Source organism: Erinaceus europaeus, chromosome 13, assembly GCF_950295315.1.
Source record: "Erinaceus europaeus chromosome 13, mEriEur2.1, whole genome shotgun sequence".
Taxonomy (NCBI): domain Eukaryota; kingdom Metazoa; phylum Chordata; class Mammalia; order Eulipotyphla; family Erinaceidae; genus Erinaceus; species Erinaceus europaeus.
In genome coordinates, this window is record NC_080174.1 from 51,880,618 (window position 1) to 51,897,816 (window position 17,199).

The following is a 17,199-nucleotide window of genomic DNA, read 5'->3' on the forward strand; positions in this document are numbered from 1 at the left end:
GGAAAAAGGCTCTTGGGAACCTCTGCCTTAAGGACTCAACGCAGTTATGCTACCAAAGCTTTTCAGAATCCTTTAAAGGCTTGTAAAATACTTACAAATATTTTATAATAATATTTAAAATATTATTCTACTCAGAAATACCTGTAGTAGTTGTGTAACTCTGAAGAGAGCCCCCAAACTCCATCTAGAAGATAAGATTAAATCAATATGGTTCTCAGATACCACTTTAATCAAGTTTTGCACTACACAGTGATGGGGTGAGAGATGTGATTATTTTCAAGCAAGTTCACCTGTCCCAAAGTACACAGCATGGACTTCCAACAACAGACAATTGCTTTTCTTCCTTGGGGAAATACATTGCTGATCTGACAGAGCAGAGTGTCAGGAAGAATAAGTACAAATTTAGGGGAAACTATGAAGGGATCCAGGCAGTTCTGAATTCTTCCCAGTGCAAACTGCATCAAGACATAGAGGTATCCCTCATAAGAGCAACACCCCAATCCCAGCCTCTCCAAGTTGAGGTCAAATTGCCTCTCCAGAGAGAACTAGCATTCAATCTTCCCCCTCGAAGTGTGCCCATAAGAGCAGAAGCCTGAGCAGCTGTGACCACCACACAGTGGGTGCATTCCTGATGCCAGAACTCTCAAGGGCCTTCCTCGCCACAGCCCCCTCAGTGGCTGATGTGTGCGACTGGCTGGTGCAGGAGGGGCCAGAATAAGCAGCAAAGCAAATCAGATGTGAGTTCAGGGTGGGCTGACATGGTGGCAGGCCAGCCCTTGCCCATGGAAGGACCCACAGGGTCCTGTGTCCTCCGTCAATTCTTCTCTGGGCGGTTTCTGTTCAGGACAGCTTTAGGAGCAAATTCTAGCTTGTCCTTAAGGCTCACCACCTGGGTGTGGTCTTTGCCTAGCAGTTCATCCAGCTTGCGGTCCTCCCGGCACTCTGAGATGCTCTTTTCCTCCTCCACAGGCTGGGGGCCCTGTCCTCTGATGAACCATTCCAAGTGGTAACCCACAGCCCCGACCACGAAGGCCACAGGAAATGTGACATAGGGAGCGTAAGTTCGCACCACGGTCCAAAACACAGGCCACATGGCATCTGCAGAAGAGCAAGGGCAGCATTAGGCAGATAGCAGGACTCCCTGCCCAGCAAATACAGAAATCCACCAGACCTCTCCACTCACCAGGAAGCCTGACACAATCTACATTCTGCATTCACCCCATGCAGAGCAAGGCAAGAGGCCACCTTGCTTAATACCATAGTTGAAGCCCTGAGACCATCTAGGAAGTTTTGAAAGATTCAATTGTTAGGATAGAAAGAATCTCTATTTAGGGAGTCGGGCTGTAGTGCAGCGGGCTAAGCGCAGGTGGCGCAAAGCACAAGGACCAGCATAAGGATCCCGGTTCAAACCCCGGCTCCCCACCTGCAGGGGAGTCGCTTCACAAGAGGTGAAGCAGGTCTGCAGGTGTCTATCTTTCTCTCCTCTTCTCTGTCTTCCCCTCCCTCTCTCCATTTCTCTCTGTCCTATCCAACAACGACAACAACAATAATAACTACAACAATAAAACTACAAGGGCAACAAAAGGGAATAAATAAATAAATAAATTTTTTAAAAGAATCTCTATTTAATGCACTATATTCTTAATAAATATTGTTGTTTTTTGAGAGAGAAGCAAAGCACCCCTCCAATTTATGTGATGTCGTTTGCACACGTGAGGCATGCCCTCTACTGCTGAGCCACCTAAGTGACTGTCAACTGTCTTACCTAATAAATTCCCAAGCCTATTGTTGACCCTGCCTTCCAATTTTCCAACACTTCAACCTACTACTCTACGGAATTTCTCCATGAGCACAGTCAGTTACCTTTTCCCCACCATGCACAACCCCACTTGAATGTCCTAACTCTAGGATAGTGATATACATCCTTTACCACATACAAAGTGTAAGAAGCTTATTTAAGGGAGCCGGGCAGTGGTGCAGCAAGTTAAGCGCACATAGATGAAAGCGCATGGCATCAGGATCCCCCAGCTCCCAACCTACAGGCTTCGCGAAGCAGGTCTGCAGGTGTTTATCTTTCTCTTCCCCTCTGTCTTCCTTTCCTCTCTCCATTTCTCTCAGTCTTATTCAACAATGACAGCAATAACAACAGCAACAAAAGGGGGGGGGGAATTAAAAAATAAAATAGTTAAGAAGCTTATTTAAGTATGCAAAAACCCTAATCCATTAACTAACCATTTTGGACTTTAGAAAAACAGATAATGAACTTCTCCTATCTGAACTTGGTTTTTCTGTTTTTTTTTTTTTAATCTCTATTTACTGGATAGAGACAGCCAGAAATCAAGAGGAAAGGAGGTGATAGGGAAGGAGAGACAGAGAGACACCAGCAGCCCTGTTTCCACCACCTGTAAAGCTTTCCCCTGCAGACGGGGACTGGGGGCTCAAACTTGGGTCCTTGAGCACTGTAATACATGCATTCAACCAGGTGCACCACCACTCAGGCCCCCTGAACTTGATTTTTCTAACAATGAGATCACCCTATACTTGGCAAATCTGAGCAAACCACTTATAAAAATAAATTCTCCAGTAGCCAGGGCCTGGCACAGTGAGCAAGGCACTAGGCTCTCCTAGGGTCCTGAGTTCAATCTCCAGCATCATGTGTACCAGAGTGATACTGTGGTTCTTTTTCTCCCCTCATTCATAAACTTCAAAAACCTTTCAAAAAACACTCTCTCCGGAGGCTGGGCGGTGGTACACCCAGGTAAGTGCAAATATTACCAAGTGCCAAGGATCCAGGTTCAAGATCCCCCTCCCCACCTGCAGAGGGCAGCTTCACAAGTGCGTTGCGTGTGTGTGTGTGTGTGTGTGTGTGTGTGTGTGAAGCGTCTGTAGGTGTCTCTTTCTCTCCCTCTCCCCAGTCCTTTCTCAATTTCTCTGTCCTTTTGAGAACTTTGTGTGTGCCAGGCTTAAACTAAACATCTTACACATGCTATTTCCTTTAATTCTCATGTTCACCCTGAATATCACTATCAGCGGGTTAAATAGCTCGCCCCAAAGTCTCAACTACAAGAGCTGTCCATTTTTGCCACTGCCTTTCTCTAACTCAGCTAATTCTGGTCTAACGTGAATAATCAAAACCTCACTGATGACTCTCCCTCTCTATGGCTCAAATTCTCTTTGGAAGAGTCCCTGGGTCATCATCTGGGTAAACAGCAGCTCTAAGAGTGTCCTCAGGATCCAGCTTTAGCACCGGGTAGTATGCTGGAAAAATCACACACTACACTAACCCTCATTTTCACACCACCCCTGGGCAGCAGAAATTAGTGGTTTAGAACTTGTCCAAGTTCCCAAAGGTTCAGGGACACTATGTTAACTTGCCCAAAATGAACAGAAGTGACAGAGTACTGACTCTGGGGCCAGGCCTCAACTTCAAAGCCTGGGCTCTCTCTAGTGGAAGAACACATTCCAGATAAAGGTGCAGATCTTACACTTGGGAAGAGCTTCCTGCAAGATTCTCCCCCACCACCATCAGCCTGGCACTTCACTACTTAGAATTAGAATTATTTCCATTTTTACAAACTCTTAAAGATAAGAGATTTGTGAAATTAGAAGATTTAGAAGTCTTACAGAAAAGGTGGGCCTGGAGAATCTCAAACCTAGTACTCGTTTCTTTCCCACCTTTTAAGATCTCTTCGAGTACCTTCCCTAAACAGCAACTTTCCATTCAGAATGCTGATTCATCTTAGAACCTATGAAGCCTGGGGCCACCGTTATTTTCTCTCACACACGCGACACGAAGTTTCCCTCTGCAGCCCCGCTCACAACCGAGCCATTTCCAAATAGGTCGATTCATTACGACTTAACATTAAAAAAAAAAAAAAAAAAAACAACCTCTAGGCGGCGGCCAGGTGGTGGCATCTGGCTGAGCGCACGTTACAATGTGCAAGGACCTAGGTTGGGGGGGAGCTTTGTGACTGTTGTGATTGGTGAAGCAGGGTTCGCCCCTTCCCTCTTGGTTTCTGGCTCTCTAGCCAATAAATAAAGATAATTTTTAAAAAATTCAAAAGCTTTATATATTAAGACTGTTGGTGTGCACTTCTTGAAGAAACACTTTAAGCTCGGTGAGGGCGGTCTCCCCGAGCCCATTTCAAGCCCCACCGAAAAGGTGCTCAAGAGCTTGTCCAGTGAATGAGTGAGCGAGCGAGCGAGCGAGCGGACGCTGCAGCCACCCGCCGCGCAGCCCCAGCAGGCGTCCAGCACCCGCCACCATTAGGTGCCCGGAGCACAGCGGGAGCCTCCGCAGTTTGCTGGCAGCCCCGGGCTCTTCATCAGCTCCAACCCGGGGATCCAAATCAGAGTCAAATCCGGGCCGCGGAGGCTCCCGCCTCGCACCGAGGGAGCTAAAGGTCCCTCAGGGGTCCACGGGGTTGCCTGGGAACCTGACGCTGCGCCGGGCCGCGGAGGGTGGAAGAAGGAAACGTGACCGAGACTCGAGCCCGGGCCGAGCACGAGTCCATCCCGCCGCGCCCTCTGCCGCGTCCCTGCTCGCTCAAGACCTGCCCGCTCACCCACGTGCCCGCGGCCGGGAAGCCCCGGGGCGGAGGGTCAGCTAGGGGCCTGGCTCGGCCTCCTGGCCCCGAGGAGAGAGCAAGAGCCGCCAGGTGGGGCCAGGGCCTCCGCGGACGCCGGCAACCCCTCCTCGCCCAACTCCGAAATCGTGGAGGAGCCGGTACCATGGCAACCGGCGGCCCCCAGGCAACCGCTGCGGGAAAGGAAACGGCCCACATGCAGCGCGCGCTCACCTGCGCCGCAGCCCGTGCTCCTACGTGCGGCCCCCGCCCTCCGCCCAACCACCCGGAAAGAAGTCGAGGCCTCCCAGCGGCCAGTGGGGCCTGGCCCCGGGCCCGCCCCCTGGGCGCTGACTCCTCCCGGAGCGCGAGGATTGGCTGTCCTCCAGCCAAAAGACCGGAAGAAGCTTAGGTGTCTGCCACGGAGTTCTGTTGAAGGCCGGTGTTGAGCTCCGCGCCCCCTGGCGGTCAGGAGGACCAGTGACGTCACCAGGAGCTTTTTCTGGGGAGAAACTAAAGGTTATTTGGTCTTCTATTCAGCTGATGTTTATTAGGTAGGTGCTTCCTAAGGCCTAGCCCTGAACACACATATTACAAAAAAGATGTGATTCTTGACCTCGGGAAGCTCATCTTAGCAGAATAGTCCTGATCTAGCGCTTAAAAAAAAAGATCTGCATCTAGGCTTTCTAGTTCTGTAATCTTGAGAACATTATGAATCTGTCTGAGCCTCCTTTCCCTCATGTGAAAAAGCAGTGGTCCTTGTTCTACAGGATGATGTGAAAATTAGATGAGATAAAAATGCTGGGCGAGACAGTAAGAGAAATAAATGATACTAGTCCTAGTTTGCAACTGAAATGTAGTAAAACCTAAGTCTCAACTGACCTCTCAGGTACAAATATTCACTCACTCCCTCTCCTGGATTCCCAATGCACCCTGTAAAAAATGTCGATTTTATTACTAAAGAAAAGGAAAGTCTATCTGTCTCTTTCATGTCTCTCCCTGTCTGTCTCTTAAAAGAAAGACAGTTCTAGCTTCATAATGCCCCATCTCATTCCGCCTTTCCATTAGTCTCAGCCAAACATAGTTCTCTCTCATTTCTTTCTAGTAATAAACTAAAATCTGCATACTGCCTCATGCAAACCAAACTGCTTTGCAGCTGTGTCCTTAATCATACTTTTTTTATCTGCTCAGGTTGCCACTTCTACCTTTACCCACCTGTACTTGCCCTGGTTCATTTTTCAAGTTTTAAGGAAACCTCCATAGGAAAATTCCTAGATTGTATCATCAAGTTAGATACCTTCTTGGTGATCTCAACCAGTTCAATGCTAACCTCTAATAGAGCAAATGGAGAGAAAGGAACTATATAAAGAAGTATGAAAAGAAACACCAGACCTGTAGCAGGACTTGTTCACTACTTGAGATGTACAGAGGAGAACAGAATTGCTTCAGCTAACTAGCATTCAATGTTTTGGGCATTGGAGATGCCGATATGACTGGGCCCATCCTACTCTCAGGAGCCCTTTGAGGAGGAAGCAGGCAGACAGATCTATAAATGTCAAGTGTGTGCAAAAATGTGATGGACAGAAATATGCACAAGTGGCACAGGAGTCCCAGGAGAAATCATTAAGTTTCCCCCAAAAGGAACCTGCCCGTGCACTGAGTGGTGGTTTGCAGTACTGTCAGACAGACCTGAACAAAGATTTAAGAATCAGACATAGGTTCAAATCCTGAATGTGTCTGCTAAGCTCAGCTTGAAACTTTGTTCTGAAAAATATCGTAAGGAATGGAGTGGGGTGCGGGCCAGATGGCTCAGCCAGTAAAATGAACACCTTACTATACCAAGGTCCTGGGTTGAGTTTCTGGTACATGTTAGCACCATGGACAGCACCAATGGAACTCCATAGATGGTAGGGTAGTATTTGGTGTCTCTGTCTGTCTGCCTCTCTCAAAAATAAAGATTAAAAATTCAGCTAAGTGGCTCAGTGATATTGTGTATGCATGAGGCCCAGTACAGCATACATCTTACCATGAATGTGGTCCTGGATTTGAGCCCCATCACCACCTAGGAATAGCATAGATGATGACATGAGGGTGGGGGGAACTCTATGGATGGTGAAGCATTGCTGTGGTGTCTCTCCTCTATCTCCCCCCCCTTCTCTTTCCCTCTCAAATAAGAAAAAAGAATAGCAGCAGTACCTATCCTCTAGAGTTGCTCCAGATACAGAGCCACTTAACCATATAAAGGGCTTGTACTTGGCACCAGCTAAGTACTCAATAAGTATTCCTTGATATGTTTATTATATGTATATATATATATGTGTGTGTTTTATTTATGTAATACCAAGAGAGAAAGATAGAGACTAGAGTACTACTCAGCTCTAGTTTAAGATGTGTGGTAGATTGAACCTGGGACTGTGGAGCCTCAGGCATGAAAGCTTTTTTGCATAACCACTATGCTCTCTCCCATGCCCCCTTGATATATTTAGTAGTCCCCAGATTTATTCCTCCTCCTGCAATGTCCTGTGTCCATTTATGGCATTACTTATTCATTAAGCAAATAAGCCCCAGTGATATCTTCAAGATGTCTCCATCTTTGCATTGTTCCCAGACCGACTATGGAGGCCACACTTGGCAAGTCTAGGGAAATAGGTAAGGGAGTATTTCCTGTGCAAACTCTTGGACAGTCATCCAGCCTCAGTGTTCTCAAGCCTGGCTGCATATCAGAATCACCTCAAATACTTGGTAAAAGAAACTCATCCAAAAGCAAAGCCTACTCATGAAGTCATAGACAGGGCCCAGGAATGTTAGGATCAACTGCAAACTGATTTACTTTTGAAACTTTAGATCACATGGGAATCTTCTCTATTTTCCAGTGGTCAAAGGGGTGGAGGAAGAAGAGCACGTGTATGCCCTTGCTTTTTAAGTAGATTTCCTTAACTGGTCTGAAAAACATGTTTATGATACTCTCCTAGTCATACCGTTGCAAGGCTCTCCACAACACTCAGGCCCCAAACCCAGCTTCCTCAAACTGACTGCAAATTCCTTATGATAGAATCATACATGATATCTTATGCTGACTTTCCCCTCCTTGCACCGATGTTCTCTAATGTTGGAATGTTCTCAGTCAACCCTACGTAAGTAGCTAATACCTAGTCATCCCTGTAGCACTCACCCTTGTACTTGAACTGATTATTTACTTGCCTGTCTTTCCCACAAGCTCCGTAAGGTAGAAAGTACACTTGTTTAGGGCTCTCTATCCAGTGCTGGACAGTGACAACAGTGGTTCTTGACAAAAGTCTGTTGAATCAATGCCTAGTTCAGTGTAGTCCACAAGAGCAGCTAATTCCTGTGATTCCCCACCCCATCCTGTGCCTCAGGACCTGAAAGCTCTACCATCTACCATCAGACTTTTTCCCAGCTCAGAAATCTGTAGAACTAAAAACCCACAGTTTGACATTTCAGACCTGGATCCACCACACTTAGCCCTGTGACTCTGAAAAGACCACTTAATGTCTCCTGGGCTCTCTCATCTGTCTTTTTTTTTTTTTTAATGTATTTATTTATTAAGAGACAAAGAGAACTTGAAAGAGAAGACAGAGAGGGAGAGGGAAACAAAGACATCTGCAGCACTGCTTCATAGCTCATGAAGCTTCCCCCTGCAGGTGGAGAACAGGGGCTTGAATCCAGGGCCTTGCACATTGTAACACATATGCTCTGCCTGGTGCACCACCATCCAGCCCCTCTCTCATCTGTTTGAAAGATGAGCCACATTCATGTAAGACCTTCACCCTTTTCCTCACCTTCAGGAAGCATCCCCTCAATATGAGTTGGGCTGGCCATCTAAGAATGTTTTGTTCCCCTCCCTCTCACTGTCCTCTCATGCACACCGAAGTGCCCACCTTTAGGCAGCAGGCACTAAGGCAACACAGACACCATGCACACACTAAATGGAACCGTTTTTCTGTTGCGGATCAGTGGGAACTGTGTCCTTATGGGAAGGAAAACCAGTATTTGTCGACATCTAAGAATAACCGCACTCCCTGTTTATTAAAGCCTCTGGGCTTACCCCCTGGGAGGGCCCTGGGTAGAGAGGGAGGCAGAAAGGAAAACAGACTGAACTAGCAGGGGAGATAAGGTTGTTGCAACCCTCTCCTCTTCACCTACTGGGGCCCCTCCAGGGGGCTCAGGGGCTCCTGTGGCCCCAGGGCCTGACTCCCCATTAATGGGGCGCAAAGGTGGCGCTCCCTGGAGCGAGTGTGGGCCGCTGGCCTCAACCCCCTCCACCCCGTGCCCCACAGCAGAGGTGCCTTGCCCAGGAGAGAGCAGTTGGCTCGAGTGCAGTTCTGCCGTTTTATTTTTCCTGGGATACTCAAGGGGACGTGGGAACAGCCACAGGTGTGGTGAAGGGAAGCCCCGACCTCCCCTCCCCAGCAGCCCGGCCAGGGGAGAGGCCCAGGCGCCCTGGTCCTGGGTTGGTCCAGCCACTGCGGTCCCTGGGCCCGGTGGGCGAGCGGAGGACGGAGCCCGGGAGGGGGCGGGCTCCTAGGCGGGGGTTCGGGATTCTTCATAAAAAGCCACGAAGCTTGATCCCCACGAAGCCCAGCCCCGCGGGGTGGGGGGGACGCAGAGCCCAGATGGGGGACCCGGCCCGGCCTGGCCCGTGGTGGGGGAAGTAATGGCAGAGATGGTGCCCAGGGGAAGGGAGGAGGTGGGGACGAAGCATGGGGCTGGAGGGACGGGGCCGGGGGTGGGGTGTGGGGCTGGGGGCCCGGGCAGAGAGGCACGGCCCCCAGCCCGGCCCGGGCGCCTTCGCGTGGGGTCGGGAAGGTAAAAAACCCCCGAGAGTGGCGGGCAGGTGGAGCCAGGGCGCGCGGGGCCGGAGCCGGCGGGGCGGGCGCGGGGCGGCCCGCGTTCACAGTGACCTCGACGCTGGGTGTACAGTACGGGTAGAAAACCCCGGCCCGGCCCCGGGCTGGGCGGGCTGGGCGGGTCACAGCCTGGTCTGGGCCTCGGGGATGTAGATCTCGATGCTGTCGGCGCTCTCGGTGGCCGAGCTGTGGCGGAAGGAGGCTGCGCGCTTGGCCGCCAGGAGGCGCTTGCGCGCTTCCTGCCGCTGCCGGTCCACCGAGTCCAGCGAGCGCTCCTTGACCGGCACGCCCCGGCCGCGCGGCGGCTTCTTTGGTATCGGCGGAGGGACCTTCTTCTCCTCCTGCAGGGAGACGAGGGCGGGTTAGCGGCGGAGACCCCGCCCGCCTGCACCACGAGCAGCCCCCACCTCGGCCCAGAACCTTGACTATTTTTTCCTATTTTCTTTTTTAGACTCTGGCATTCTTTTTTTTTTTCTTAAAATACTTTATTTTCTGATTTCTTTGGATGGAGACAAATCAAGAGGAAAGGGGGAGATGAGAGAGGGCAAAGGAGAGAGAGCTGCAGCACTACTTCACTGCTTGTGAACCGTTCCCCCTGCAGGTGGGGACCTGGGGCTTCAACTCAGGTCGTTGGACACTGTAACCCAAGCACTCTACCAGGTGTGCCACCACCGGGGCCCCTTTCCTACTTTTTTTTATTTCTTTATTGGGGAATTAATGTTTTACATTCAACAGTAAATACAATAGTTTGTACATGCATAACATTCCCCAGTTTCCCATTTAACAATACAACCCCCACTAGGTCCTCTGTCATCCTTCTTGGACCTGTATTCTCCGCACCCACCCACCCCAGAGTCTTTCACTTTGGTGCGGTATCTTTTTTTTTTTTTTAATTTCTTAAATTATATTCATTGGATAGAGACAGAAATCTAGAGGGAAGGGAGAGAGAGTGAGATAGAGGAAAGGCGACATCTGCAGCGCTGCTTCGCTACTCACAAGGCTCTTTTGTGGGTGGACCGGGGACTCCAATCCGGGTCCTTGCGCATTGTAACATGTGCACTCAACCAGGTGAGCCACCACCCGCTCCCTCCTCTCCCTTTTCCTGTTTTCCACCAGAGCACTGCTCAGCTCTGGCTCAAGGGGGGAGGGGAGGGTTGAACTTTGAGACCTCAGAGCCTCTGGCATGAGTCTCCCATTATACGGTCTCTCCAGCCCCGCCCTGAGTCTTTAAAACCGTGCAGTTTAGGCAGGGGAACACTCTTGGAATCCGTTTAGCATACACTGGCACCTGATGTCCATGTATGCTTGTAACAAGGTCGAAACTTTTTTTTTTAATTTTTAAAAAATTTTATTTACTTCCTCTTTTGTTGCCCTTGTTGTTTTTATTGTTGTAGTTATTATTGTTGTCGTTGTTAGATAGGACAGAGAGAAATGGAGAGAGGAGGGGAAGACAGAGAAGGGAGAGAAAGACAGACACCTGCAGACTTGCTTCACTGCCTATGAATTGACAGACAGGTGGGGAGTTGGGGGGAAAACTTTTTTTTTCAAGAAGATGATTGGTTCGAGCGCCCCCTAGTGGAACTGATCTAGACAAAGTAAGCTCATTTTCTTCACCCCAGGTGGAAAGTAGGGCAGCTCCCCAGCTCCCAGCAAAGCCATGGCTTCTATATCCCATCACAGGTCAAGATCTAATGAGACGAGGGCTGAGGGTCCTCAGCACTGAGCTCCAAGATGAAGCCAGTCTGGACTTCTGGGGTCTCTAGTGCTGCTCCCACATATTGGTGGAAAGTGACCATTACCTTGTCCTGGTAGCTCAAGGACTGATGGGCACAGTGTTGTCAGGAGGTGACAGTGACCAAAACCGTGGTCATTTCAGAACAAAATGGTCACTGCTGCCCAATCAGGAATTCTTTGTTGCCCATGGGTCTCTTCTGTACCCCCTGAACCTTCCTGCCTAAGGCATTTCTCAGGGTCTGCTGACTTTAAGGGCCCTCACCGTACCTTAGGCTCCAGGAGTTTCCAGCTGTTGGCCTTAAGTTGCTGTAGCTCCAGGAACTTGAGGGTCACATCCTCAATAGAGAGCTGCAGGAGGTCCCAGAAACCCGCCAGGTCCTGGAAGGTGGGCACAGGGAACGCAGTGGGGTCCTACAGGAGAGAGACAGCAGAGAAGCAACCAGTTAGGAGGTCTGAACCCACCCTCCCATCCCCCAGGACCAGATAAAGTTCCACCCACCCTCATAGACAGGAATCTCAGCTCCCAGAATGGAGTAGGGAAGGGAAGTCAGTGAGACAAGAGTCCAGGCCTCTCCTGTTTGGGGCACAAACACCTGGGCTCACCTCCAGGCAGACACACACTCCCGGGTCACCTAGCAGGTGTACACACCTGGTAGGTTCTGGGCCCATGGGTGCTCACCATGCTTTGCTGACACAGCCGGAAGAACTGCTGAACTTTCTGGGACAGGAGAAGTTGTGTGCTGCCCACAGCACTTCGGATCTTCTCTAGGACTAGAGAACAGAGCCAACTCAGGCAGGGAACTGGTGCCTCTCTTTCTCCTGCTTCCAGGAAGTCTCCTCTGACTCTGAGCCCTCCTTTAAGAGGTCTTTTCTATCCATCTCCTCCAGCTCCTATCCAACTCCCCTCTCTGGCTCTTACCAAGCACTCCTATCCCACTTCACCAAGAATACTGTATCTGCAGACACTGGTGTTTCCTCCTTCATACAACCTACATTTCTTGACCACTTAACATCCTGTGTCCTTCTTCCCTCCTGTATCAAAGAAGAGATAGAAAACAACCCCAAGCTAGCCTTAGAGCCTTAGCCAGATGCTGGCTTGATGACCACCCACTAGTAATTTTGTCACCCAGCAGTGTACCTCTTCTTGACTCCTTAAGAATTGCTAAGTAGGACCAGCAAGATAGTTCCCCCAGATAATGTGCTTGCTTTGTTAGGCACACAACTCAGGTTCAAAACCTGGCCTCCCCACATACTGGATGAAGTTTCAGTGCTATGGTGATTTTCACTTTCTCCCTCTGTCTCTATGTCACTGTTTCTATCTGAAAAAGTTGACCCAGAGCAATGAAACCCTAGAGACAAAAAAAAAAAAAGTCACTAAATAATTTCACAAGGCTGACTCTTGGCTTTGGTCTTCCTACTCACTGTTCCATCGGCTTGCGGAATCCTAAATAAAGATTATGTCCTTCCAGACTGGAATTGTAGCAAAAAAAAGGTCATCAAGCCCTTCCTGGGGCCAGAGTTATGTCTTCCTGAGTCTCGTCACCAAGGCCTCCAACATAATCTGTCATTTTGCATGGCCTGTGGCTCTCTGCCTTGAACATCCTGGTCCCGTCCCCCACAGAGAGCCCCACACCAGTGGAGACAGGAACAAAGACTCTTAAGTCTTTGGACCATGGAACTGATGACTTGGAGTGGCATCCGTCTCCTTAAGACCCAGCCCTTATCCCTTCTCCCATTGTAGCCTGGTCTTGAAAACTGTTCCCTGATTCCTTCCAAGAGCTTCCAACCTGCCCTGCAGCCAACAGGGACCCACCTAGTTCAAGTGCTAAGGAACCAAACACACCCTTGCCTGACCAAAGGGCTCACCAAGTGGACCCCACCACATGGCAAACCACTGTGCTGGCCCCTCACTTACTCTCTTCAGGCAGCTCATAGTCCTCCGCCTCGTGCTCCATCTGCTGGCACCAGTGCTCCAGCTTCTCCACCTCTGCCCTCAGCATCTTGATGAACCACTCGCCATCCCGTGGGCAGGGAGACGTGCGGCCTGAGTCAGGGAGGCTACGTGAGCCACGCTCTATCCAGGAGTCACGGCGGCCGGACCCGGGGCCAGGGGTGGGGGCAGGGGCAGGGCCAGATGACCCATCGCTGGCCGGCGGCTCATACGGCAGTGGGTAGCCCTCGCGGTAGGCCCACTGGCCCTGTGTGTGGACCGTGCGGAAGACTGAGTAGGTGGGAGCCCGGGGCCCAGGCTGGGGCTCAGAGGCATGCCTCTGGAAGGAGCGTCCAAACTGCAAGGCCTTGTCTTCTGTGGCTACTGTGGCCAGGCCGGCCAGGCCCTCCAGCTCCAGGTCTGCCTGCACACCTGCCGTCACACTGTTGGAGCGCTTGAACCTTGCCCATCTGTTGAGAGAAGAAGCTGTCATCTCCCCTACCCTACTCATGCTAGTCCTAAAGCCCACCCCAGGCTAAAAGAAAAAGAAATGAGGAAGTAAACGTACAAAGCAGGACCAGGCAGTGGTGTACCTAGTTGAGCACATACACTGACCATGTACAAAGACCCAGGTTTAAGCCCCAAGTTCCCACATGCAGGGGCTAAGCTTTCACAGACAGTGAAGCAGTGCTGCAGTTATCTCTTTCTCACTCTCTATCACTGCCCCTTGATTTCTCTCTGTCCTATAAAATAAATAATTATTAGAAATAAATGGAGATTTATATATAAAAAAAGAAATAAAATGACCTACCAAAAGAGGACATTAATAATCTGTGACCCTTAAATAAGTCCTTGCCACGGGTATGTATAATACACTGTTGTTCTGCCTCTTGACAGGGTGATACTCTACATATGAAGCACCTGTACCCCATGGGCAGAAGAGATGCTGGCACACAGTAACTGAGATAGACAGAGGCAACACGTCAGCAGCCCTTGCAGAAGCTGGATTGTGGGGCAGACCAGAGGGGCCAGGGAAGAGACAGAATGCTATCTCTTAGGCAATGAATACAGAACTCTACTAGCCTTTATTTATTTTTTAAAATTATTTTTTTAACAAATGGTTTGTCTTCGCTAGTTTGTACCAGCTGCACCAGTATGTCCTCAGGCTTACAAAAATGAATAATTTAAGGCCCAGGGAGGCCCATGGACACCCAATTACCAAAAAGCAAAGCCGAGATTTGGACTCAAGGCTGCCAGCTCAGCAGCCTAAGCACTTCCCACTGCACCAGCTGCTAGAACATCCAGAAGAAATGCCTTAAAGCAGCTGGGCACAGAGGAAACAGGCCTGTATCTGGGAGGACTTCTTCTCTAGGGACACCCATAGCTCAGCCCAGAGCCTGGTCAGACATAAGTCAGCCAGTACCAATGGAGTTGAATTAAGTTGTCGGCAGGAATGACATGGGGCTGGGGAATTTGTCTTTGAATTCATAATATGCAAATCCTATGCAAAACAGGAATTCAATTGGCCTTGTTCATCTCCCCTATCCAGAGTTCAGAGTGGGAGCTCTTTTCTTTTTCTGAAGGGATGGGATGGGATGGGATGGGATGGGATGGGGTGGGGTGGGGTGGGGTGGGGTGGGGTGGGGTGGGGTGGGGTGGGGTGGGGTGGGGTGGGGTGGGATGGGATGGGATGGGATGGGATAGGGAGGGGGAGGGTGTTTTCTTTTTTTATTTTATATATCATTATTTTTATTAGTGATTTAATAGTGATTACAAAATTATAAAATGACAGAGGTAAAATTCCCCACCATTCCCACCACTAGAGTTTTTTGCCAACTGTAGGCTCTTTTATTTGTTTGGTTTTTGTTTTTTATTACTTTTTCTTTTTTTTTCCTTTATTGGGGGATTAATCTTTTACATTCGACAATAAATACAATAGTTTGTATATGCATAACATTTCTCAATTTTCCACATAATAATACAACCCCCCACTAGGTCTTCTGTCATCCTTTTCCAGGACCTGTACTCTGCCCCCCTCCCTCCACCCACCCATGTGGACTCTTTTCTATGAGGAAGTCAATGTTCACTGGAGCCAGATAAACTTGAAGGAGTGAGTGGGACACAGAGGGCTGGGGAAAGGGGGAAGTCTGAAAATTCAAGGATCACTATTTAAAAGGTCCATATGGTCTAAACTATCTACCTATATCCCCATGTAACTGAGAGAGAGGTTTTGGGGAGGCAACTCCAGGGGTCCATTGGGCTCCTCAGTAGATGCCTTCAGCCCCCACAACTTCAGCCTTCCTTTTGCTACCCAGGCCTTCACTCCCAGCCTGCCTCGCCTGCCTGCTTCCCTCCAGCTGGCAGGCTGCCTGCTGGGAGCCTGTTGCCATAGAAACCAGGCCCAGAAGGATGCTGCAGGACCCAGGAAAGAGAGATGCACTCATGTGCAGTTTCCAATGAGCCCTATGTCTCAGCCCCCACCCAGAGAGAGAGAAATGAGAGCATCTACATGGTCTCCCAAATGGTCTTCACCTTGCCCTGTCTTGGCCAAGACTTCTATCACCCTCTGCCTTGAAAACTGGATCAACCGTCCAGACACCTCTGCTTCCATTCAGTAGAGTAGCAAAAGAGCACTGGAGAAGCACTTGGGCCTGAGTTCTAAAGCTGACTTTGTTGCCGTTGCTAGGTCCTTTGCCCTCTAAGTCATCAAATATATAGATATATATTGTGCAGGCTTCGTGTCCCTCTAGATTATATATAATCAAGGATTTGAACAACCAGAAGTCACTCATCCTTGTTCATGTGGCAATTAGAACCAGCACAGTGGGGCCAGGATGTGGTTTACCCCATAGAGAGCACCCAATACTGTGCATGAAGAACTGGGTTCAAGCCCTTGTGCCCACCTGCAGGGAGGCAACTTCAAAGGTGGTAAAGCAGAGCTGCAAGTGTTTCTCCTTCCTTTGCCTCTCTTTTCTCACTCTTGCTCCCTTTCCATCTCTCTGTCTCTCATTTCTATCAAAGACAGGGAGATAGGAAGAGAGGGAGGGGAGGGAGGAATGGAGAGAGGGAGAGAGGGAAAGAGAGAAAGAAAGAGATATCGAGAATACACATAACAGCAGGGCCCAGTGGTGGTGCACTTGGTAAAGCACACAAATTAACCATGCATGAGGATCCAAGTTCAAGTCCCCAACCCCCAACCACAGGGGGGAGTCTTTTTTTAAAAAAATATTGACAAATATCATTCCTTTTTTAACTTTTATTATTATCTTTATTTATTGGATAGAGACAGAGAAAAATTGAGAGGATGGGAGAGAGAGACAGAGAGACACCTGCAGCACTACTTCACCACTTGTGAAGCTTAAGGGGGGATCTTTTTTTAACTTATTCATTTATTCCCTTTTGTTGCCTTGTTTTATTGTTGTAGTTATTATTGTTGTTATTGATGTTGTTGGATAGGACAGAGAGAAATGGAGAGAGGAGGGGAAGACAGAGAGGAGGAAAGAAAGACAGACACCTGCAGACCTGCTTTACTGCTTGTGAAGCGAATCCCCTGTAGGTGGGGAGCCAGGGGGCTCAAACCTGGATCCTTACGCTGGTCCTTGTGCTTTGCGCCACTTGCACTTAACCTGCTGAGCTACCACCCCACTCCCAAAGGGGGGGGTCTTTTTTTTTAATTAATTTATTCCTTTTGTTGCCCTTGTTGTTTTGTTGTAGTTATTATTGTTGTTGTTATTGATGTCATTGTTGTTGGATAGGACAGAGAGAAATGGAGAGAGGAGGGGAAGACAGAGAGGGGGAGAGAAAGCACTTAACCTGCTGTGCTACCGCCCAACTCCCAAGGGGGGGAAATCTTAATGAATAGTGCTGCAAGTGTCTCTCTTTCTCTCTCCCTCTCTTCCCCTTCCCTATTTCTCTCTGTCTTAATTATAATTTAATAAATTAATTAAAACACACACACTTTTAAAAAAAGAAACAGAGAAATGGCTTCCAGAATGAGAGAGCCATGTAGCAATAACCCTGAATAAAAATAAATAAATAGGGAGTTGGGTGGTAGCGTAGTGGGTTACGCGCAGGTGGCACAAAGCACAAGGATCGGCATAAG

The 17,199-nt window shown here is 49.2% G+C and overlaps 2 protein-coding genes across 4 annotated transcripts in view; both read right to left on the reverse strand.

Moving 5' to 3' along the window:
- Positions 1-208: 208 nt before the first annotated feature.
- SMIM12 (small integral membrane protein 12) lies at positions 209-4,955 on the reverse strand. 2 transcript variants are annotated; one of them, XM_007523231.3, is made up of 2 exons: positions 4,800-4,955; positions 209-1,098 (listed from the first exon to the last, which is right to left on the reverse strand). In XM_007523231.3, exon 2 carries the CDS (start codon positions 1,091-1,093, stop codon positions 815-817), a length of 279 nt encoding a protein of 92 aa, XP_007523293.1. In that variant the 5' UTR covers positions 1,094-1,098; positions 4,800-4,955; the 3' UTR covers positions 209-814. The 2 variants fall into 2 exon arrangements, with proteins under 2 accessions (XP_007523293.1, XP_016043704.1); XM_016188218.2 differs by lacking the exon at positions 4,800-4,955 and adding an exon at positions 4,566-4,588.
- Positions 4,956-8,587: 3,632 nt separating this feature from the next.
- The window catches only part of DLGAP3 (DLG associated protein 3), an 80,934-nt gene continuing 72,322 nt past the window's right edge, over positions 8,588-17,199 (reverse strand). For both annotated transcript variants that reach the window (XM_007523230.3, XM_060205839.1), the window contains exons 9-12: positions 13,083-13,567; positions 11,847-11,938; positions 11,435-11,578; positions 8,588-9,774 (exon numbers count right to left, since the gene is read on the reverse strand). In XM_007523230.3, coding sequence (XP_007523292.1) covers positions 9,556-9,774; positions 11,435-11,578; positions 11,847-11,938; positions 13,083-13,567 — 940 coding nt within the window. In that variant the 3' untranslated portion in view covers positions 8,588-9,555. The remainder of the gene's footprint in view (positions 9,775-11,434; positions 11,579-11,846; positions 11,939-13,082; positions 13,568-17,199) is intronic.